Raw genomic sequence first — 25,843 nt, forward strand, 5'->3', positions numbered from 1 at the left:
GGGCGGGAAAAGACGGAGCAGATTAGCGGAATCAGCGGATCTTTAGCGGAGTGGGAACAGACCGCTTTGAGCTGGGGTGATGGGGGAGATTGGTGAGAGGGGCAACTCAGCCGATGAGGGCAAAGGGGCAGTGGCTCTAGCCACCGGGCCACCCCCCTGTGCACGGCCCTGCCTCTCAGCACCAGTTAAAGTCATAGATATTGAACTGTGTTCCATTCTGGAGACATGGCTTTTGGTCCTTTAGATCTGTCCCCTGTGGCAACAATGTTCACAAGACTAGCAGAAGTGTTTACTGGATGGCCTATTGGGGGAGGCAGTGTCAGGGTTCACCCCTAGTTACTCCCACTCTTCTGAGGGGTCCGAGGCTCTGCGGTGTGGGTGGGTGCTCTCTTTGAGAGACCTCAGCCTCCACACACCCTTCATTCTCCACTTTAGTGGGAGGGAGCTTCCATTCGCCAGCATGCGAGAGAAAATACGAGAGAGTGCTTGTGTTGTTATGATGTTCTCTTCATTGTAAATTCTAAGCTATTGCGAAAAATCTCATTTTACTATTGCAGTTTTTGCTGTGCTACACATGACATGATGATGAAAGTGACAGAAACACTAATCTAAGTTGTGCTCTGTTTTCCACCCTAGTTTGCGAGAGGGGAGCTCCAGAAATCATGCTCCCGGACCACAGTGGCACCGCTAGAAGGGAGCTGCCAGTTGCCATGCCAGTGTAGGCCCTACCCACCGTTACCCCCTCCACCCCCTCCTCCACCACCCCCGAGACTCCTGGCTCCAACTGGTGAGTAGTGCTACCCTCTAATGTCTCTGCAGTACCTAATTCATAGTTTTCAGTCACGTGACTGGCACACAGAACCGGAGGGCTGAACATCCATAGAACTGCAGCTCAGGCCTGTCAATTTTCCATCTGTTTCAAGCCACGAATATTTAGACCACCTCCCAAAAGAAGAAAAACAAAGATATGTGAAGAAACTGCAAGATTTGGGCACGCTATCCATGTACATTACCTGCCACAGTATTTCAATTACTAAAGACAGAGGGACATTCTAAAACACTTAACATGGCTTAAAAGGGATAGTTCACCCCAAAATCAAAATTCTGTTCTCATTTACTCACAAACCTGAATGACTGACTGACTTCTGTTGAACACAAAAGATATTTTAAAGAATGTTGGTAGTGAAACAGTTCTGACGGATTTGGCCATTGTATGAACAGAAAGCTGCTTGGTCTGAAAGTGACTTTTGTGTGAGAAGTGCTTTGTAAATCACTACACTACTGACAATGGACCTTTTTTTGCTCACGTTATTTCGCCTAGATTTGCTAATGTGACAGAACCTTAAGACAGTGATATTAAAATAGCAAATTCAGTATAAAACTTATTTATAAGACCTACTATATTCAGGTAAGCAGATGAGCCCAGAATATGAATGCAACATGCTAAATTGCATGTTAAGCATTTTCTTTCTATAATGGTGTTCTATGGGAAAACGCTGAACATGAAACTTTGTGTATTGGTTTATATTCTGGGTTCATATGCCTGTCTGTACATAGTATGTTTTATTAATAAGGTGTATATTGAATTTGGTCCTCCAATATCACTGTCTTAAAGCCACATTAAGAATTTTCTTTAAATGGTTTTCTATGGAAAAATGATTCATGTTGAATTTGGCATGTTACGTTTATATTCTGGGTGCATCTGCTTGCCTGTATATATAGTAGGCATCATCAATAACGTGTACTATTTAATATCACTGTCTTAGTACATTAGTACTTAGTACAATCTGGCTGGCAGCGGAAGAAAGCCTTGTTTTGCCCTCCAGGTGGGCATTCCCATAAGGCTGTGACGTCATGTGAAAACTATGAATAACAATTTGTTCATAACATTGGCAAATTTTGACCTCTGTAAATGTTTAAAATTGAACACAGTTTGTAATCTCAAAAGCATTTCTCTGCATCACCTCAGATAGGTGTTCACTGTTCATGTACCTTTCTGTGTGTCAAACATAAATCTTGCAATCTAGGATTTCCTCTAACAAGTGTGATTTTATCTCAGTGTCATGTTGTCAGAATCTGCAGTGAGTTCAATCCCCCAAAAATGAATGAATTGGCTGTGGCTGCACGCTTTTCCAGAAATACAGGCGAGTTCATTTAATCAGATTTTGTCACTGGCGTTTTAAAGGTAGCTTATAAGCAGTTTAATAGATTGCCCTTCTTGCTGAAACGATTTTCATTCCCTGACACCTCCTGTTTTGAGAAATGGACATGGCCGGAAAATATGTTGCTGTTCACAATTGACACAAAGCTCAGTCCCCTTCATTACAGGAGGTGGAAATTTTAGATTTGTCATCAGGGGTCCCTGTCAGGCGCTGAGGAAAGCCAGATCAATGAGGCCTCAGCATTGAAAGGGTTGTGAAATCAATCTGCCTCTGGAGTTTTAGCCTTCTGCTTTAAGCCTGAGTAATGTACTCTCACAACAACGGCAAGCTCTTGGGGAAAAACATTTGTAAGAATTTGACAAATACATTAGTATGTGCCTTGCATCAGTACCTGCCTCATGCATACATGCTTGCTACATCTTCAGATATGAAGCAAACAAAATCAATACTTTGCATGAACAGCCTGTGAGGCTTTAATATTATGTTTTCATACTGTGACATGAAATGTTTTGAGGGCAAAATGCAGCATAGCTATTAACAACTGCGCGAGCGCAGAGGATTTAACTGTAAAAGGCAGTTTTGATAAGTAACTGATTGAAGGCTGGTGACAGGCTTTGCCTTTAGGGGTAAAATGGCTTTAACATTAACTTATTAAAATTATTCATGAGGAAGTTGCGTTTAATGAGGACTCCCACACCTGTCGTTATTGAAGCAGCGATAAAAGGTTTAAACTGAGGAATGTATTAGTTGTGGAAAAGGAAAGGTGGCTTCAGAGGGCCTGATTGCAATAAGAACCGCTAAGGCCCTAAACCTAATAGTAGGATTAAAACGTAAGTTTGACTTCGGCTGAATATCGTAAGCATCCTGGTGAATAAACAGATTCTTTAAGTAGTAATTGACATTCCAACAAACTAAGAAGAGCAGATTGATACCGATAAAGCAACATGATGTTTTTTAAGCAGCCCATTTATCACAAATCCTCTTTTATTTATCACATCCAGCTCATCCAGGCCAAATATCGTCTACAATGGATAATGCCACACTGTATTGCTCTTTGTTGTATTGTCTTCATAATAAACTGTATTGGAGCAGACGCATAGTACTGATTGAACCCAGAATATTACCAAAGTGGACACATTTTATCTCAAGATTAGTCTGAATCTATTTTTAGCAGAACTGCTGAGGATGTAGATGAGGGGAAGTAGATTAGATGGAACTGCTCCTGGGCTCTTGGAAAAGAACATACTCTTTTAAGCCCAAAAAAGGGCATGCGTGTCAGTCAGAAACACATGCCTAACTCTGCTAATCTTGCGGAGGTGTTCAGAGACACTTAGACTGCCATTGTGACAAATTATAGTAACCTAAAATCCCTGAGAGCCCATCTTTTTAAGGTGTGAAGAATTTGATATTATTTTTATGGTGCTAACATACAGTGGGTACGGAAAGTATTCAGACCCCCTTACATTTTTCACTCTTTGTTATATTGCAGCCATTTGCTAAAATCATTTAAGTTAATTTTTTTTCCTCATTAATGTACACACAGCACCCCATATTGACAGAAAAACACAGAATTGTTGACATTTTTGCAGATTTATTAAAAAAGAAAAACTGAAAAATCACATGGTCCTAACAAAATGTTGTTTGCAGTAGCAGTAGTGGTCACAAAAAGGAAAGTGGGATTTCCTCTATTTGTATGTCACTGTACCTTTGCATTCACATAATACATAATTAAAGTTAATCTTTAAAACATTAATATAAATTAAATAAAAAATATAAAATATATAATGCCATTTAGCAGTTATTTGCTGAAAATAATCAGCATTTTGTTTTTTCTTGTATCTTTAGATCCTTCAATCATATATTTAGTATATATCTTCAGATTAAAGTTTTTTTTTTATCACTAATAAAGCTACTTTACCCATAGACAATTACATATATTTTACTGAACTAGTTGTTTTGTGGAATGTGATGTTATTCCTTAATTTAGGCAGAAAGTTGCTGCCTAAAAACAACAAGATAACATGGAGATGCTTTGAAATGGCAAAGTACTTCTCTCCTCTTGTCAGGCATTCTCCCTCTGGGCCTGTCAGCTTGACTCCCCCTCCTGACAATCAAAGTAAAGGAGAGGAAAAAGCAAAGCTAATGTCTCCCTGTCCAGAGGGCTGTTTTGTCTTGCAAGTGAATCTGCCTGTTTATGCTAATTCAAAGCATGTCAACATTAATTAAGTGTTTCAGCGTCTTAGGAAGTAATTAAGTGTAGCCAAATCAAAAACGCATTGTGACACAAAACACAAATAAAGCGAAACAAATTTGTCTTTTCGTATCTTTCCATCAGGTGAAACCATGCCAGGTGACAGCACATTTCTGAGATTGCAGGCACTGTGAGATACACTGTGAGATACACTGTGAGATAAGTGAACACCAATTGCAGAACATTTTCCCTCTTATCACACTTCTGAATTATTCAAATGTGTGCAAGTAGGATAGCTTGCTATAGGGAAAATTGCTGTGTCAGAATTGTAAAATTGTCCTGCACAGTGAGAAGGCAGTCAGTGGCTCTACTTCTATGAAGTGCTACATTATATAACAATTAATGAGAATAGGTGCATGATCGAGGATCCCACAGTTAAAGATCGATACACTTCGATAATAGTGACCATGCAAAGCTAACATGGTCACTCACAATGAACAATTTTAGTGCCTTGTTTTGTTTTATTTCTCAGTGAATCAATAGAAATTACAGGTGAGGTGTGTGTATACACTGTTACCAATCTTAATTTTTTGTTTCTGATCTCTTAGTTCACAGAGTAACCTTCTGTTTTGACAAATGTACTTTCAAATAAAGCCACTTACTTTGTACATTTTAGAGTATCTAAGTGTGGGTTGAAATAGCTGATAAACCTGTCTGATTTTACACTTTTTGTTTTCATTTTACATATCAGATGTTTCATTTTATTGTTGTTCAAATATATTTCCAAACACTAGAGGAAATTTAAAGCTACGTTCCCTCATACTCACAAGATCTTATCCACTGTCTGATGACTGGGCCATAGCGCAGAAGGATGAGGGGTGTAACACCCACTGACATTTTCGCTGACTGTGAAATTGAGAAATTCACCTGGCATAAAGTAGAGAATCTGATGAATCAGGAGCCATTCACCTCTGCTCACACACTCGTACATTCACCTTCCCCTCTGTCTAATGTGTTGTCAAGCCTATCTGCTAATGTTGCATGGATTGATTCCCCATGATCCAGTTTGTCTTATTTGAGAGGACATTGGTAATCAAGGAGCATTAGCAGATTGACAGTCATTGGCGGAAAGCCATGCAGTTGCTCTGTGCACACGATGGTACGCTAAGCTGCAAATAAGTTCAAGACCCTCAAATAGTCTCAGACTGGAGGGGAGGCCATAAAGCTTTTTTAATGCACTGCTGATTAAAGGGGTCATATGATGCGATTTCAATTTTTCCTTTCTCTTTGGAGTGTTACAAGCTCTTGGTGCATAAAGAAGATCTGTAAAGTTGCAAAGACTAAAGTCTCAAATCCAAAGAGATATTCTTTATAAAAGTTAAGAATCAACCACGCCTACCTAAAACGCCTCGTTCTAACACGCCCCACATATCTACGTCACGATGTGGAAAGATTTGCATAACGCCGCCCAAATATTCACGCAAAGAAAGAAGGCGTAACTTAAAAATATTTGGCTGCACAACTGTTGATAATTCTAATAATAAATCAGCATATTAGAATGATTTCAGAAAGGCGGGGCATAGAGGAGAAACAATAATGTACAGTATGTGGAAAATAATGTGTTTTTTTAAGCTTAAACCGCATAAACACATTTCATTACACCAAATACACAAAATAATGTTCTTTTTAGCAACATCATATGACCCCTTTAATACTTTCCAGTTTAGGTTAATTACATACTAGAGAGGCTGATCACGATTCTCGTGATGCAGCACTTTGCATTTAGTTTAAATGTTTTATTTATAGTGTGCCTTTTTCTGTACTTGAAGGCTATTTGAGAATGTAATATATTAATCATAACTAGGCATTTCATCACATTTTTCATACAGTACACTTTACGATGCAGGTGTGGACTCTGCAAAGATGAAGGTAACATCTACAGTATAAAGGTAGTTGGTAAAGTGTCAGGTAGGAGTAACATACAGGGCTTTTAAAACTGTTGCTATAAACAATGCTATCTGGGATGGGCGCATATCTCTGGAGATAAAACAAATTGCTGCCCTGATTAAAATCAAGATTTAATGTTATGCATTTTGTACATTGTGTCATGTCTTCGCTGAGTTGTTTTGCCACCTGTGTGAATAGGCCTACTTCAGGATACCATATGTTTGAAGATAGGTTGTGTTTCTGGTCTGGCATACTTTACAAACTCATATCCAGACTTTTTGGTTATTATAATCGCCCAATGGAAAATTTTTAAATGCATGTGAACGATTCATCTATGCATAGTTTTTTTTATTTTTATTTTTTTTTACCTTGCAGTTATTTATCAAAATGTCATAACTCGATCTTCCTGTCAAACAACAGACTTCTCTTGTGATGTGTGCTGGGATATTTCCAATCATTTAGTCTGCTTAAACTCCACCTCTTTCTTACAATCAATTGCAAGATTTAATTCTGATCTGCCTCTATTTTTGAGTGCAACAGCCAAAATCTAACAACAACCGATGGATATGTCCCTGACCATTTGATTTTCTTTTTCGATAGGCTGTTTCAAATGGAAGTAAAGATCTATAGCTACTTCAGTTTCATTGTGACTTCAAATTGTAGAAAATAATTAAACCTAAACATTGTAAAAGAGAACTAGAAGCATGTTGGAGCCCTAATCACGAAGTACTGATACGTTAAAATTATTAAAGTGTGACGTGACATGTGGCCAAGTATGGTGACCCAAGCATTAGTGCTCTGCATTTAACCCATCCAAAGTGCACACACACAGCAGTGAACACACACACACCGTGAACACACACACCCGGAGCAGTGGGCAGCCATTTATGCTGCGGCGCCCGGGGAGCAGTTGGGGGTTCGGTGCCTTGCTCAAGGGCACCTCAGTCGTGGTATTGAAGGTGGGAGAGAGGGCTGTACATTACCTCCCCCCACCTACAATCCCTGCCGGTACGAGACTTGAACCCGCAACCTTTGGGTTACGAGTCCGACTCTCTAACCATTAGGCCACGACTTCCTATTAACCATTCGGCCACGTTCTATTAACATATAATGTCTGATTTAGGTTGGATTGGGATCTCTGTAGTTACTAGTATAAAGCAGGTTGGTCTATTGTTTGAATGTGGGCATTACATTTATCTATAACATTTGTATATAATTAAGGAAAGGAATTAATTTAGGTGAGAATTGTGACCTACTACTACAGTGGCCATTCTAAGCAGTTTCCGGGACCGGGCTCTCCTTATTGATTTAATTAGCTTTTTATGTTGGATGGGATGACAGCAGGCAGTCGAACGACCAACTGTTATTTCACTCAGAAACTTGGCAAAAGGTCTAAATCCATAATGAAAGTGCACCAGGCTGCACAACAAGAAAATTAGCTTACGTTATTCACCAAAGGTCAAAATAAATGAGGAATGTCTGTGGAAATTTTTCATAACATTTCTCCTATCTGGGCGGGATTAGATTTCAGTGCTGTAGCATGAGCTGCCTGGAACATTTAGCAAGCAAATTATGTAATAATATTTAACTCAGAAATTAACAGTCAATGATTATTATGATGACCCAACAGATTGTAAATCCTGATTAATAATAAAAGTTGCTGAGAAATCCATTTTTTATATTTTGAAAATACAAATAAAATCCAAGAAATTGTTGATAAAAGCATAGTGAGTATGTACATGTGTAGACACATGAAGAGAAGACGCTGCTGAAGTCACGTAATTTTCTTTCTAGCTTGTGATCTTCCTCTTACGCATCCAGCCCAATGCCACTGGCAAATGTCAGGAGTTGTGGTGGAATGTCAGGAGTCACGGTCTGTCTCCACCACATCCCCTCAACCAAAAGGACAGGACGTGCTTGCAGGTCTGGCCCTGCACCATGCTCCTAGCTTTAATTAAAGAGGGCTTTAGGATGTGTGCCAGAGACTTTGGAGAGTCGCCTTCATCGATCACCCTCACTGTCTCATCTAGCTTTCCACACCCTCACAGCTTTTGAATCATCTTTGTACTCTCTTTATATTTTTATTTTTCATTTCACCACTCATCGTCATTGGATGATGGAGTGATGTTTTTCCTGTTTGAGTATGACTAACTAGGTAGGATGGGGGAAGCAGCAGTTGCCTGCAGGCTCTGCACTGACCTTTGCTCGGATGCACTTTGTCATGAGTGTGGATGAGCCACCCACAGGGATGGAGGCCCACGATTGCTCCCTCCCTCTGCCTGCAGACTTAGAAGGAGAGCAGAGGCCCTCCCTACCTGTGCTTGCGATCAAACGCAAGAGGTCTGTGGCTCAGGCGTCGAAGGATAAAAGTGGGGTATAGAATGGGGGCTTTCAGTTAAATCCTAGGTAATCCAGGTCTGTAGAATGAAGGTCTCATTATGTCTAACGGCATCTAAATATCTGTGAAATCAAAGCCAGTGGCAGCCACTTCTTGCTTGTGTAATATCTCATAACATTCAAGTATGAGGAAATCAGCAGATGGTACTGCAAGCGAGGAGAGAGTGAGAATAAAAAAATGATGAGCCCATACTCTAACTAAGTGGTAGGAATTAGTTTGGTGTTGAAAATTCTCATAAACTACTTAAAAGTCTCTGACTTTGCTCCTTCTATGGCAGTCTACCAAAAAATGTGCAGAGCTCGACTCGGATAGAGTTATTGTTTATTTTTTATATTTGGCAGTCTGTCAAGTCATCTTATTTTAAAATCAGTTTTGCCCAGGCAATCCAGAGCCATGTAACTCCATTAAACAGGAGAGCAGGTACAAAAATAGCCTAATCTAATAGGCCTGGTTCACTCTGCCTTCATGAGACCGAACCTCTTATATCTGTCTGCTGCTCCTTTATCATAGACAGGAGACACTGCTGTTCACAGTGTACAAGTTACAGGTACTCGCATTAAACTAATGTTAGATATTACAAGCCTTTTCTAGCAAAACTTTTAATGAGCTGATGCACATAATGTCCAGTGATTTCATTTTGTTTTTACTTAAGTATAAGTGATGAGTATTTTTAGTTTAGCTGTTTAAACATGGATTGACTTAATTTTGCTGCATTTGTGTCGCATCTTCTTTAAGATTAAAGGGATAGTTACCTAAAAATGAAAACGCATCCTTGTGTTGTTCCAGTCCTGTATGACTGTATGACTTATCTTCTGCAGAATGCAAAAGCAGATATTTGGAACAGTGTTTCTGTTTTTGTCCATAAAATGGCCTGATTGACTTTCATTGCGTGAACAAAAATGTACAGAGACTTGTATCTTTTGTATCAACATGTGGATGAGTAAATGATGACAGAATTTTCATTGTCGGGTGAACTATCCTTTTAAGAGTGTAAACGCCTCCTATTAAAAAGTGTCCCTTTTTCCCTTGAATGCTCCATACATTCCCAACAGATGCACAAGGGTCCAATTATTGAGTTCGCTCAAGCTAGACACTCTTTGCAACTGGAGGTCATCTCTTTGGGGCAGCCATCATTTCTCTGTAAACACATAGCGTGTGTTGGGCCATCTGAGACTAAGGAGTCTTCTGAGGACAGACCTTTCTTTCTGACAGTACACTCATTATCGAGTATTAGTCATTTCACTCTTTACTCTAAGTTATCAGACAGAGAGAATGTGCAGAAGACACCGAGAACCCTTCTCTATAATGTATTTTGATTTCTGGGTGTGTCGTAGTTCATCAAGAATCTGACTTTGTAATCAATACAAGAGTTACTTTCTGCTCTGTTGAATTATTTCAGCAGTTACGTGTTTGCATTTCTTCCATCTGTTCTAAATAGTGAGGCTTGGGTGCATCGATCAGAATGATAAACAGCAAGAGAGAAGCCCATGTGAAGTTGCTGATGCATTGGTCTTGACCCAAGACAATTATTCAGTGATTTATACTCTGAAGTGCCTGGTTAATACCTCACTCCCTTTAATTAATGGGAGGTTTGTGAGAATAATGAGAAATAACAGAGAGTGATGTATGTAGTATTTCTTCTGTGTACCAGTGTCACAATATACAGTGCTCTTTTCCATTGAAGTAATACTGATTCTTGTGCTGAAGCCAGTGCTCAGCTGGTAAGAATGGTGAACCTTTCTCAAAACTGACCCACATTTTCACTAACTTTTTTAACTATGACGCAAGTTTTGAGAACATGTACTACATCAAGTTTAGTGATTACTTTTCTTTAAGCCATGTTGCTGCTGTTGCTTTTCTTCTGGTGACCTCAACCCATGCCTTGCTCTCTCATTGGCTGTAGCTCATCACAACACCTGACACCAACCACGGTCGAGTCGGCTGACCGGTCCAGATATTTGGCATGCTAGATATTTGTTTGCCTCTTTGATGTGTCGTTGTGTAGTTCACACATAAAGATTGCCGAACGCCGATCACCTGCTGATTTTCCCCTGATCACAGCCCGACCTGTCGGCGAGCTCGTTAACTTGCAAATCGGGCTTAAAATCCTGTAGTGTGAACTAGGCATATTAGAATGATTTCTGAAAGATCATGTGACACTGAAAACTGGAGTAATGACTTAAAAATTTAACTTGCATTTAAAAATATATGAAAACAGAAAAGTTATTTTACATTGTAACAATATTTCACAATATTACTGTGTTTTTGATCAAACAAATGCAGACTTGGTTAAGCATAGAAGAGTTATTTCAAAAACATTCATTCTTACTGCTCGCAAATGTTCACACATATTTGTAAAAGATTTTATACAATGTAATGTACATAGGAACAGGATGTCAACTGAACATGCATTCTAGTTTTATTTGTGGGATTCTTGCTAGACTGAGCTGTTTTTGGCCCCCTGGCCTTTGATATAGTTGGTTCTAGACTGTTCAAGACCAGAAGGCTTCAGTGACTTTTCGGAGGAGAAAATGTGTGGAGTGTTGTAATATAGTAATTTTCATTTCAGTCGTGATAATAAAAAATCACGTGAAACTTCAACAGGTTATGGGCCCAGGTCTTCGCTAAAAAGGTGCTTTTTACACAGGATTTTTTGTGTGTGACATAGACAGTGTTGTGGAACTCACAATGGAGGATAGACTGTTTATTGAAAAGCTAAGCGGGCCAGAGAACTGGGCAACATGGAAATTTCAAATGGAGCATTTGATGAAAGCAAAAGGACTATGGGGCATGGTGGTGGAGACTGACAACGTGCCAGAGGCAGCAAATGCACAGACAAGGGCAGAATTCGAAAAATTCGAAAGAAAAAGCGTTTTCTGTGTTGGTGCTGAATGTGAGTACACCACAATTGTATCTGATAACAAGCTGTAAGACCCCTAAAGAAGCGTGGGACACGCTGAAAGGACATTTTGAGAGAGACACTCTTGCAAACAAGTTGTTTCTGAAGAAAAAATACTTCAGATGTGAAATGAAGGAAGGAGAGAGCATAACTGAACATTTGAAATGAATGAAAGAACTAACTGTATACTTGAAGGTTCAAGGTATCCATAATGAGACAACTGTACCACACACACCTCAGCAAAATGGTGTTGCAGAAAGAAAGAATAGGACATTAATTGAAGCAGCAAGAACCATGCTCTCTCATGCTAAATTGCCAAAGACATACTGGGCGGAGGCTGTAGCGACAGCAGTCTACATACAGAACAGGTTGCCCACATCTGTTTTGAAGCAAGAGACGCCCAGAGATGGTGCGACAAACATGTAAGTCACTTGAAAGTGTTTGGTTGCGTAGCTTATGCACATGTTCCAGATGCAGAAAGAAGAAAACTGGACAAAAAGGCTGTGAAGCTCCGTTTCGTGGGATATGCCAATAATGCAAAGGGCTACCGCTTGTTTGATGAAGAAAAAAGAAGGATACTAATTCGTCGGGATGTGATCTTCAATGAGTCGGACTTTGACTTGAAACAAGAAGTAGACATTTCTTGCTCGGAGAATGAAGTTATCATGAAAACTGATGAGAAAACATCAGTTGATGCTACTGTTGATGAAACTTCCAAAGACGGCGGTAGAATCAGAAAACCACCCAAGAGGTATGGATATGATGAGTTTGCTGACCTAGTGACTGTTGATCATTTTGCTAGTGTTTGTCTTGTGGCAGAACCAGGCACACTGAAGGAGGCAATGATGAGTCCCAATGCAAAGGAATGGCAGGAGGCAGTTGACTTGGAATATGAGTCGCTCCTGGAAAATGAGACGTGGGATTTAGTGGAACTACCAAAGGATCGTAAGGCCATAGGGTCAAGATGGGTGTTCAAAGTCAAGCATCAGAGTGATGGACGAGTGGAGAGATACAAGTGCAGACTCCTCGCTAAGGGATACTCACAGAAGTATGGTGCTGACTATGATGAAACTTTTTCACCTGTATTAAGATTTAGCTCAATTCGTACGTTGCTGTCCTTCGCCGTCCAGAATAATCTACACATGCATCAGATGGATGTAGTAACTGCATTTCTAAATGGACACCTGGACGAGGAAATCTACATGGAGCAACCAGAGGGATTTGTCAAATCAGGGGAGGAACATTTGGTATGCAAACTGAAAAAGTCAATATACGGGCTGAAACAGTCCCCTCGCTGCTGGAGTAAAACTTTCACAGAGTTCATGAAGAACATTGGTTTCAAACAGAGTACATCGGACCCATGTGTGTTTGTGAGATGTCAACAGGAGCTGGAGATATTGGCTGTATATGTTGATGATCTGATCCTGATCACGGAGTCGATAGAAAGCATGAAAGAGCTGAAACTTGCTCTAAAGAAGCGCTACAAGATGAAGGACATGGGAGAGCTTTCCTATATCTTGGGTATCTCTGTCATCCAAGACAAGGAGAGAAATTGTGTGTTTCTTCATCAGAAGCATTACATAGAAGCCATTCTTCAAAAATATGGCATGCATGATGCAAATTCTGTTGCAACTCCAACTGATGTAAATGTGAAGCTAAAAAAGAATGACGGTGTAAGCAAGCCTGTGAACTCAAGTACTTACCAGTCCATGGTAGGTAGCCTACTGTATGCTGCAATGGCCACACGACCTGACATAGCACAAGCAGTGAGTGTTGTATCAAAGTTCAACGCTAATCCAAGTGCTGCGCATCTGACGGCGGTGAAGAGAATTCTACGGTACTTGAAGGGTACCCTGAATCTTGCTCTCAAATATGAGCGGTCAGATTCTGGAACTTTGATCGGATACTCAGATGCTGACTGGGCTGGTGACCAGGACGATCGTCGCTCGACAACTGGCAATGTGTTCTTACTGGGTGGAGGAGCCGTGAGCTGGCTCAGCAAGAAACAGTCAACTGTTGCTCTTTCGACAGCAGAGGCTGAGTATGTTGCACTTAGTCAAGCAGCTCAGGAATGTGCCTGGCTTAGAAGACTACTGAGTGATCTTGGAATGCATGTTACATTGTGGTGATTCTGGAGGACAACCAAGGAGTTATTGCAATCGCAAAGAATCCAGTTGACCATTCACGGACTAAGCACATAGACATTCGCTATCATTACATTCGTGAGTGTGTGCAGAATGGTCAAATCCAACTGCAATACTGCCCTACAGATGACATGAAGGCAGATATCTTGACCAAGCCATTAGTAAGACAGAAGTTTGAGTATCTTAGGAGTGAGATTGGACTTTGTTTCATTTAATTCAATTTAGCGTAACAGTAAATAGGCTAGACTGTGTTTAGTGTTGTGTTACGATACAAAATCTGTTAACATGGTAAAAAGACAAAGAAAAAGACTGTACGAGTTTGTATTAGTATGATTTATTGTATTTTGACACGGTAAAAAAAAAATGTATTTGTTAAAAGTAAAATAGTTTACCATTACATTGCTTAATGCTTTTGGAAAAATAAGTGGGAGTGTTGTAATATAGTAATTTGCCAATAGGTGTCACTGTTGTACTGACGACATTGGGTGTCGCTGCTGTTCTGTTTTGTTTCCTACTTCCTTTTCATTTCAGTCGTGATAATAAAAAACCATGTGAAACTTCAACATGGAGTGATATCAGATTGGTCTCCGGTACCAGCTCTGGAAACTGTACCCCAGAGTTCGTTTGGACTGTATCCCTTTTCAGTCACACATACAGAGTATTTGAGCTGCTACTGTAAGCTGTTATATGAACTTAATTCGAGACTCACAGTTATTAGTAAAAGTGGTTGTCAATCCCAAATACTGTCAACAGCCAGAGTTTCAGAACAGATACATCTGAACATGAGGCTCAAAAGGTATTTAGACAGAAAGGCAAAGACAGCAAGAGAGACTGAGTTATGTGATGGTGGAAAGCGAGAAACATAGATCTAGAGGAAGGGAGAGTGCGTCTAGTTCATCTTATACCGACCTACAGGCAGAAACTGAAATCAGGTAAACCTGTAGGATTATCAAGCCTGCTTCGACTGCACCGATTGGAGTGTTTTTGAAGCTGCAACCACCGCATTCCTACCAGGACATTCTTAATATTCAATAATGATAAACCGTGGCTTACTGGGAAACTCAAACAGCTTCGTCACACCAAAAAGGATGCTAACAGAAGTGGGGATAAAATCTTGTATAACCTGGCCAGGAACAGACTAACAAAGGAGATCAGAGTGGCTAAAAAAAGCTGCTGGGATGCACCGAATGTTCGGCAACCGAACATTAAGGTTGGAATAAGCAAAAATACAGAATAAATTATACCGAACAATGACATGACGCTATCAAATAGCAACCAGCGTAAAGTGAGAGGCGCGCACTCTTTATAATGCAACAAACATGTCAGCAGTGGAAGCATTTAAACTGTCCAAGAAAGACGCAAAATATCATTACAAGCACCGACAGCGAGAGACTATTTAGTACTGCATCGCATGTCTTCGATGAGAAGAGGAAGGGCTGATTGTTGCTGGTTTACTGTATGATGATTGAAATCGCGAAATGGCCTTAAACGATTAGTAAACAAACTGCAGAACGTTATGTTTTCTAATACACGCACAAATTGCATGTATTCTGACAGCGCTGCAACATATATCACACATAGTGTTCAAATTGGGATCTGTAATATTTTCTAATGTTTTAAAAGAAGTCTCTTCTGCTCAGCAAGGCTGCTTTTAATTTTACAGTAAAAAATACATGCCTTATTTAAGAAGGGGGTCTGATCGCCAAAAATATTATTTTAGTAACATTAATTTTAAGTTAAATTGTGCTAGAATGTTAAAAAATGTTTAGTGTTAAATATTTTTAAATTGTTGTTTTGTAATTGAGTTTTTCTTTGAAAAACAAGACAAAACAGTAAAAAGCAAGTTTTGGCTATTTAATTTATGCAATGGTGAAAAAAATTGTCAAAATACATGGGGGAAAAAACTTGAAAAACCGTGTTCGGTATTCGGCCTTCGGCCCAGTGTTTCGACCCAGCACACCCCATACCCGGTCTGATCTGCACTTCACACACGTGTCAGTGGATTACCAGCTTCCTGACAGACAGGCAGCAACTAGTGAGGTTGGGGAAACTCACATTTAGGACCCTCACTATCAGCACTGGTGCCCCTCAGGGTTGCATTCTCTCCCCACTGCTCTTCTCCCTGTACACAAATGACTGCACCTCTAAAAACCCCTCTGTCAAGCTCCTGAAGTCTGCGGACAACACTACAGTTATCGGCCTCATCCAGGACAGTGAGGAGTCTGCTTACAGACAAGAGGTTGAGCAGCTGGCTGTCTGATGCAGTCTTAACAACATGGATCTCAACACGCTCAAAACTGTGGAGATGAATGTGGACTTCAGGAGAAACCCCCCTGCACTCCCCCCACCATCATGAACAGCACTGTGGCTGCAATAGAGTCATTCAAGTTCTTAGACACCACCATCTCACAGGACCTGGAGTGGGACATTTACATTGACTCTATTGTAAAAAAGGCTCAGCAGTGGCTGTATTTTCATCGCCAGCTGAGGAAATTAAGCCTACCACAGGAGCTGTTCACACAGTTCTACTCGGCCGTCATTGAGTCTGTAAGCCTGTGTTCATCTATAACTGTTTGGTTTGGCTCAGCTACCAAATCAGACATCAGGAGACTACAACGGACAGTCAGGACTGCTGAGAAGATTATTGGTGCCCCCCTGCCTAACCTCCAAGAACTTTACACCTCCAGAGTGAGGAAAGGGGCTGGTAAAATCACTCTGGAGTCTGGACCCCTCACACCCAGCATACTTCCTCTTTGAACTGTTGCCCTCTGGCCGATGCTACAGAGCACTGAGTACCAAAACAGCCAGACACAAGAACAGCCTTTTCCCCCAGGCCATATACCACCTGAACAATACATAAAACATCTCAAGACTGTACATCTGTAAATAACTTATCAAAACTTTTCATTGTAAATAGCACTTGCACATTAACAATTCTGTCTATTGATATTTTCTTTTTCTCTATATTTTCTCTATATATTTTTATTTATTGTCTATTCTCTTTGTTATTAGTGTTTTATTTTTACATTATTACCTTACATTATATGTATGTCTGTACTGGAAGCTCCTGACACCAAGACGAATTCCTTGTGTGTGTGTAAACACACTTGGCAATAAAGCTCTTTCTTATTCTGATTCTGAGAGAGAAGAGGCAGTAGCCCCATGTGCTCATGAGGACAATGAACTCGTTAATTAGCCTTCTCCTGTGCATGTTTTTTTTAAGTACCATTAAAACTGCTCACTAAAGCAGGGTGCCACTATCAGTTCCCAACCAGAGAAAATTCATCCAAACTTTAAAGTGGTGGGAAAGGTAGAGCAGCCTGAAGCACCAATATGTTTCTGGATGAGACGGCTGTGTAATGGTCCAAATAAAGCGCCTCTCGGATATGGAATGATAAATGGAGTAGAGCAGAATGCTGCAGCCTTATGATTGGACAATCAGACTGTATTGGTGTGAGAGACCAGTGTGAGAGTGATAATGGTAAAAGTACAGTTCTCTACATTAGGGACAGGTGGGATGGTTGACTACTTGTCCAACAACTGACTAATTAACTAGCGAAGCTGTCTTTTCTAACTGACATCATGCTAAAACGTGCTCCGTGAATTTGCATCTTTAAATTTACTACCGGTACAGGCATCAAAGCATTGCTTTTATAACAAATTTACCACCCATGATCTTGCCATGCATTATAACTGAGCTCCAGAAATACTTTATAAATGTTGGACTATGTACACAAGTGTCTTAGGCCATCTTAGTGTTTTGTGTTGATTTTTTTTTTGTGCCATGATGAGCATTGTTTTTTTTTAGATGGCATGTCAAGTGTAAAATAAAACGAGAACACTGCATTCTGTTGTTCTTCATCTAGCTGTTTCAGGGCTTCCTCAAGACCCACTAGTTGATGTAGTTTTGCACATCCCTGTTCTGCATATTTATTTTTCTGTGCTCTGCATGCTTTTTAAAGGGGTCATATGATGCTTTTTTTAAAGATCATTATTTTGTGTATTTGGTGTAACTCTTCCAGTGGCTCCCTCCACTGTATCCCCCATAACACCATGGAGGAGAGAGATGGAGATCTTAGTACTGGGGACAGTAAGCTGTGCATCTGTGGTCTTCCTCCTCCTGACTGCCATCATCTGCTACAAGGCCATCAAGAGGTAAGACTGTAAGACTCAATAGTTTTACTTATCTTCATTTTCAGAACCATAACTTTAAAAAAAAAACAAATACAGAAGTTAGTCAAATGTGAGAATTGTGTTATGTAAACATTTTATATAATATTGGGCATGTAATACTGAATGCACAGCGTTTTGGGCATCAGGTATGTTTTGGTCATTGCCTGTAATTGTAATTCATTTCTTTCTTATGTGGAATGAAAAAAAAATATTTTGAAAAACTTTCAACTAGAGGAAAAAAAATCTAAATCATATTTTATGTTCCAGAGAAAAAAAAAATCACAGGTTTGGAACGACTTAAGGGTGAGTAAATGATGACAAAATTAAAATTTTTGGGAGAACTATCCATGTAGGTTGATGTTGACTTTTTTTAAAACACCATACAAGCCTACAGGTAAACAGAGCAAATTCCATTAGCATTTTATCTGTCAACTTCAAGCTTCCTTAATTTAACAAGATAACAAGGCAAATAGATGATATCTCCACTTCTTGTCTGAAACATGAATTGTGAATGTTGTTATTTTAGTTCAAATGACATGAAGCTGTCACCTTCCTACATTAGGAAAAACAATAACTCTGATTTATGGTTAGGAAAAGGAATGTGTTTTGCACTGATGGTACAGTAGAAGGCATAAGCATTGCGTGGTGTGTCAGCCTTAAGCTGCTCTTTTGGTTTGGTACCAGTGACATGCTGTCAAGGGAACAACTGAGAGGCCTGTCAAATCAGCTGCAGACAGGGAAATGGCCTCAGACAGTCCAAATCACTCACACAGCGAAAAAGGAAAGAGGCTCCCAGACTATCTTTGATACATCCAGGGCTAAACTACAACAATTCATTTAGCAGATGTATCATTTAGATTTAGCAGACGTATTGCTATTTTGCATTGTGCTGTATCATATTTCTTTTTATTTTTCTTCTAGGTGATTATAAAAGCTCTCAGTTGTCAGGTTGGAGTCACTCAGCATTTTTTATTTAAGGAACAAACATTGACATTTAATACATGCTATCACTATTTCACTTTTGTAGTACACCTTTTTTTTTTTTTTTTTTACTTGTGAGCTATAGTGTTAACTCAAACATTTTTGCTAAATAACATTTTGTGAAAACTTGGCCGTGTATTACAATCCTATATAAAGTGGTCATAAAGAGAAGAGAGTTTTAGGGTGTATTCACACCTGTCTTGTTTGGTTCGATTGAATCAAACTGAAGTTAGTTTCCCCCCTTGGTGCAGATCTTTTGGGCAGGTGTGAATACAGCAATCGCACTCGGGTGCGGACCAAACAACCGCACCGAGACCCAGCTGAAGAGGTGGTCTCGGTCCGTTTCCAAACGAACTCTGGTACGCTTGAGAATTTTTGGCCAATGAATGGATGACCTTAGCACACGTGTGGTTTTGTTTACAATTTCTAGTTCACTTGCAAAAAGGTCAGTGTAAAAGCGAACCACACCAAACAAAAAACATCAACATTGTATTTGGTCCAGACCAAAGCACATGAACTAGCGAACTTTCCTGGTGTGAATACACCCTTAGTCAAAAGAGAGCCACTGAGATACCACTTTTATCTGCATTAGTACAGCATGTCACTGGAACTTTTGACTATTTATCATGAGGATTTATCACTGCAGGTGCTGCAGAAAGTAAATATTTCTTCTCCTCCTTATATTTGTTTAAACCTTTCTAGTTTTTGGGCGCTGATTGTGAAACACTAAAAATAAACACTTTGCAAAAGTGAATTCACACATGGCTCAGGATTATGATAAATCATTAGATGTGGACTCCTTGTGGACTGTTGGAGTTGATATCATCAGCTGGTGTCCAACCATCCTCAAGCTTTTGACCTTTAACCACAACACTCCTAATTTGGTGGGTCAACATGGGAGGCTACCACCAGGTATTATCTATAAAACATCTAATGGCTGGTTGCACGGCTTTATTGACAAATTGGAATGCAGGACCAGAACTGATTGCTTCACCCCCCAAAAAACAGAATCCATGTGATAACCATCAGTTGACTATATTTGGCCTGGTTCATGTCATCCTGAAGCTACTCTCATTAAAGTGAAACTATTCAGATTTTCCAGTGAAACTACTGGAGGTAGATCCAATCTGTTAATGTTAAAACATTCCAGTCTTCTGGAAATTAATCTTTTATTTATGAAAGCTGTGGAACATCCCCTCCTGGCTATTAAACGGGGACTTGTTATGAGCTCTGTTTTGGAATCATTTCACTTGGTGAATTCGTTTGTTACACATTGCCTCTTTTTTGCCTGAGAACTTGGTATAAGGAAGCCAACTCCCAAAGGAAAACCCAGCTGGCAGCTATTTCCCCACTAATGAACTTGCCCAGTCTGCCAAAATGAAGAGAGAGACATGTTTAATGCCTTCCTTTATATGCATGTGAACACATCATTTAGCTATGCCCAATGACCGATGCACTGCAAATGGTGCTTCTTCAAACAGTCGCTAAAGTGTCCCAGTGAAGGCTCGAATTATTACCCCAATCATTGCTTTATGGCTTCTGCATGCTGAAGCTTGGTGTGGCTCACTTATTGTAATGAGTTTAATGGAATTAGAGGTACTGGAGGGGAAAGCTAAAGCAGTTTTGTTGAAAAGTTGCTCAGTGCATATAGTGAAGAATAGATCTTAGAGGAGAGAAATGCGGTGCTTTGATTTTTGACCACTGTAAATGAATGATAAAGCATCCTGGTCATTGAGCAGTAGTGTAATTATGATAACAAAGACTCTAAACAAACACATTCAGAACCCTCAGGATAAGATGAGCAAACATAACTTCATTTCGTCTTTTCCCCCCCTCTTAGCTCTGCTGAACATGCAGCACTGTTAAAGGGATAGTTCATCTTCAGTTGCTGGTCCCCATTGACTTCCATAGTTTAAAAAAAAAACACTATGCAAGTCAATGGGGACCAGCAACTCAAGGTGAACTATCCATTTAAATGCTGTCATGCATAGTTACAGTCAACACATACTAAAATATATTTTTGGGTGAACTTCATTCACATTTGAAATGCTAATTAGATTTAGGCTTGTGTTTAAAGTGCTCTATGAGACACTGAGACTAAAAAGGCTAAATTGTCTCTGACATGTTAACGTTCTTAACAATAGTGCTGTAATAATCTGTAAAATGTATTTGCAAAAATATGCACTCAGCCTTTGTCTATGTTTCTTTCCCCTAGGGTAAAAATGGGCACATACACCATAAAAAACATATCTTATTGATTATTTTTGAGTGTATGTGTTGCACTCATGCTTGAGGGTAATAAACATTCCTAGACGGTACTACTATTGGGCAACTTGTGTTATGCAGTACCTCTTGAAATCAAATTTTTTTTTTTTTAATTACAATTTTTTAAAATCACTTCTAAGTTTGTGATTATGTTTATATTGTGATAAAATGTAGTTGATTATTATGATTAATGACATTTTGGGGAAAAAATGAGTTAAATATTCTATCTAGTTTATTAAGATTTGATGGGGACATGACAGCATGCTGCATAATAGTTATACAGCATCATTTACTTTTGAACCATCCACTGAACCTACAGTCCTGTGGAAACAATCTCAGCCCACTCTATTTTCAGAGGAAATTAATACATTCTGGTGCCTATTCCAAAGAGCCAGGTTATAAAATATTTACCTCTACCTGTAATGTTTTGTGTAGCTCCCTGCCATGTGTGTACTACACAACATGTATTATTAAGGACCCAGGCCCACATTTGAAAGTGAGGGATATGGCTGTTTTAGGTTCTGCAGTGATATTCCATGCCTTTATTTCAATGAGAAAGGACAAACTGAACCACTGAGCATCCAACCCTGTGTTCACCAAACAAGAAACTTTGGGTGTTATATGAGTGTATGTATACATGTAGTGTTTATGTAGATTCCAATCAGCTTTGAATTTTAATAGTGCACTCAATTTTTTTGTACATAAAGAATTTAATAGTTTTACCCCGTTATAGCATGTCTCTAAAACCAACACTTAAACATATTCAAAATCAGATAGGATAAGCTGAATCATACATTTTTTTTAAATCTTTGTCACTGCAGTTTTTAGGCATCTACACAGGAAGAGAATGGCTGTTACAAATCGCTTGTTTTTCTAACTTCAGCTATGCTTCAGAACTTATCCTTACAGATCAGCATTTATTTTAGTCCGTGAGACATTTTTTGGCCAACATTTCCCACAGGATTTATGTGTCAACCTCAGAGGAGAGGTCACATAAAACCCAGGAAAACTAACAGTGTTCTGAAATGTCTGGGGAATGGCCACAAGGACCTCTCAGGTGCTGTTGTCCATCAGTAAGAAAAAATGGTAAAGAGACAGAAACTGAGTGAGAGAAGAGAGTGTGCGCGTGAGCAGGCTCAGTGCTGATTCAGGGGAAAGATAAAGGAGTTTTTGGCTTCCCGTCCTGGCACGTTACATAAGCTGAGTAGTCCATAGAGAAACTGGGCGACTGTCAGGGCATCTGCACACAGTGCAGTAGAGCAACACGACTCAAGGGACATCTGCACGACTGCTGGAGTCCATGAGCCTTTAGCAGGTTGGGGTGGGGCAGAAGCAAGCTCTCAGTGGAAAATTACCGTTTAGCTGAAAAAGCATAAATGGCAGTTTTATGCAGTGGACTTCCAGACAGGGTGTTCGTGAATTGAGAAGACAGGGATGATGTGATCAATCCTAAGGGCCTTCCTTATGGAGTCTGCTTTTTCCATTTGCATGGAATTGTTCTTCATTTGTCCAGCGGTCAAGCGTGTCAAATAGATGAAGGCCAGTCCTTAAGTGACCCCGTGCAGCAGCTCTACAGCTCTTCTTTTATTTATAATATACTCTTATAATATTTGTGTTTACTTAAGCTAATTATGTTCTATTTAATGTGATGTCAACCTAAGGATTATGTGTTATTTTCTCCCCGAGTGTTTATTTCTGAAAGGAAGGAGGATAGCAAGATCTTGTTTTCTTCACATTTGTTTTCTTGCTATCCTCCTCCTTCCCCTCTCCACCCCTCAAAAATCAGATGAGGCAGAGTTTTTCCCATGTGTAAATCATGCAAAGCGAGAGGATGTCTTTATAAGAAAGCCCTGCAGCCTGGGGCATCTTGTGACAGATGGCCCCTGCAGAGCTACGGGATTGTCTCATCAGTCCTGCCCAAGAGACAGAGACTGTGTTTATCACAGCAGATGAGCACTAGCTACCTCTGATCATTTAATCAATCTCGACAAGGACTTGTAGTCGAATTCAGTTGAAGGCAGGCCCGGATTGGCTAATCGGGAGCACCGGGAGGATTCCCGGTGGGCCGGTCTGTTTTTTTGGCCGCTAGGGCCGGTGTGTTGTCATGCCACTGGGTTGAAATATACTGAAATTTCATGCCATTTGTAATTTCACAGTATTTTCACCTCCTAAATTAGCCTACTACACTTGTGAAGTCACAATTCTATAATGGTACAATTTACTCAGACCGATGACATTTTTTGATTGACATTAAAAATTATTTTTCGAATAATTGTACATAAATGGGTTAAGCAAAACAAATGTGATTTATTTCTGACTCAAGAACTTTTTAACTGCAGGCAGATATAGGCCTACATTATGGTACAGTACAAATATTTGGAGCGTCCCTTATTCTGTCCATTATTTTCTTAAAGAATAAACACTTATTTTCTACAAGAATACAAGAATAAACACTATTTTCTTAAAAAATAAAAGATAAAGAATCACAATTGTCCCTTATTTTACATTTCTGAAGTTAATTGGCAACCCTAATGATGACGTAATTATCTTTTGACTCCCCTGACAGTGGCACCTTGGTCAAAAAACAAAACAAACCCTCAGTTGTTGGAGATATGCGAGCGAATAATAGAATAGAAAATAGTGCTGTCAAAAGATTAATCACCTCCAAAATAAAAGTTTTTGTTTACATTATATATGTGTGTGTACTGTGTATATGTATTATGTATATATAAATACAAACACATGCATGTATACATTTAAGAAAAATATGGTATGTTTATATATGAAATATGTAAGGAATAATCAACGGCTAGCCGTGCATTAAAGGATTTTAAATGCATGACGTGGAGGCAAAGAACCGCCCGAAATTAAAAATGTATATACTCTTTGTATTTATATATACATAATATATGTATGTGTACTGTGTATATTTATTATGTTAATCGCGATTAATCATTTGACAGCACTAATAGAAAACAAAAAAACAAAGTGGGCTGGTCTAAGACATGAAACTCCAGGTCTGAAAATGAGTCCCACTCCGGCCCTGGTTGAAGGTATAGCTGTATTTGTTGCTCAAGGTTTGAAATACTAGGTCTGTAACACCCCTGTGGACTGTTTGTTGTGGTTTCTTCCCCTTTTGTTTGTACTATCATTAGTTAATGATTGTGCTCACCTGTCTACCACTGATTATCCACCATATATTAGTTCCTGTCTGTCTCACCTTTGGTGGTCGGTTATTGTGAATGTTACCCTGAGTGTGTGTGTCTCATCTACCCGAATCTGCCTTGTTGTCTCTACATTAAATATCCTTATTTGAATCCTTGTCGTCCTCGTCATCTTGCCTGCCTCCACACACCTTGACCGTGACAAGGTCTTTTTTAGAAACTGAAGAGGAGGAAACAAGGTCCATGCTGATAATAATATGCTGTCTAATCAAACAGCTGAAAAAGTATTGATAATTTAGAGGGATAATGCACACAAAAATGAAAATCCTGTCTAGTGTTGTCACGGTACCAAAATTTCAGTATTAGGTACCAATACCAGTGAAAATCCACGGTTCTCTGTACCAATTTCGGTACCAAAGCAAAACACAAAAACATGCTAATTAAAAAATTGGACTATACTTTAATTTAATCCAAACTGTGTACATATTTATATTTATTATATTTTAAAGGGCTTTTGAAAACTTAGAGTTATTCAGCCAGAACTGCTTTTCTGACTGATATGACACAAACAATGTTAACCATTTGTACATTCTCTAACACGCATATTTTAGATTCACAATTCATTTAAAAGCCTCTGGTGTGTAAAAATAGTAAATATCATCATGTCCTCCTGTTTTTTTACCCTAATAAAAGTTATAGGAGCATTAAATAGTTAATAAATAAACTTCATTCTAATGCTCATTATATTAGCTAACGATTAACTACTTTAGAGTAGTTAAAACAGTGTTCATTTCAATCCGACAATCAAATTAAAATATTGAATAATATTCATGACAGAAGCAGTGTTTCCCACAGACTTGCACTCTATTTGTGGCGCCATATATATGCAAATTCATTCTCTGCCAGCAGGAGGCGCTTGTAAAGCGGGAGAGATTGAGGTTTCCCCAGTAACGGCTGTAATCAATCTGGTTTTGACTTTGACACGTGCAGTGCTCATGTTTATTCAACGAAGTCAAAGCCTTTTGCAAAATCTATTTTGGCCGCCACAAATAAATCAATGTATGGGAAACACTGATCTAAATATAAAAAATTAAAATGAAACTTACCTGCTTGAACTCTTTCATTTGATCTGGGCGTCTGTCTTTAAAGTGTTTTGTTAGTTTGATGTGTTTCCTCATTTTGAGGTCGCCATGTCTCAGTGCTTTTATGAAGAGAACGCATTCAGTGCTTTTATGAAGAGAGCGCATCTGCGTACCTTTCGGATAGCGCATCAAGAACCGGGTTGACCGGGTACTCGGTACCACCGGTACTTAAAAAAAACCTGGTACCGTAACGTTTTAATTTTTTTAGTACCGACTTGGTACCGAAGTACCGGGTCTTTTGACAACACTAATCCTGTCATTTACTCCTCCTTCTGTCGTTCCAGACTGTATGCCTTTTTTTCTTCTGCAGAACAATAACGAAGATAAGTTGAAAACAGCTTAATATTTTTTTCAGAATTCTTTGATATATGTGACCC

At 39.3% G+C, this 25,843-nt stretch overlaps 1 protein-coding gene across 2 annotated transcripts in view; it reads left to right on the plus strand.

Annotated features, from left to right (window-relative positions):
- prima1 (proline rich membrane anchor 1) overlaps positions 1-25,843 on the plus strand; it is a 32,973-nt gene that overhangs the window by 2,926 nt on the left and 4,204 nt on the right. For both annotated transcript variants that reach the window (XM_016516670.1, XM_016516669.1), the window contains exons 2-3: positions 637-787; positions 17,764-17,896. In XM_016516670.1, coding sequence (XP_016372156.1) covers positions 637-787; positions 17,764-17,896 — 284 coding nt within the window. The remainder of the gene's footprint in view (positions 1-636; positions 788-17,763; positions 17,897-25,843) is intronic.

Source organism: Sinocyclocheilus rhinocerous, unplaced genomic scaffold (assembly GCF_001515625.1).
Source record: "Sinocyclocheilus rhinocerous isolate Xijiao unplaced genomic scaffold, SAMN03320098_v1.1 scaffold1169, whole genome shotgun sequence".
NCBI classification, from domain to species: Eukaryota; Metazoa; Chordata; class Actinopteri; order Cypriniformes; family Cyprinidae; genus Sinocyclocheilus; species Sinocyclocheilus rhinocerous.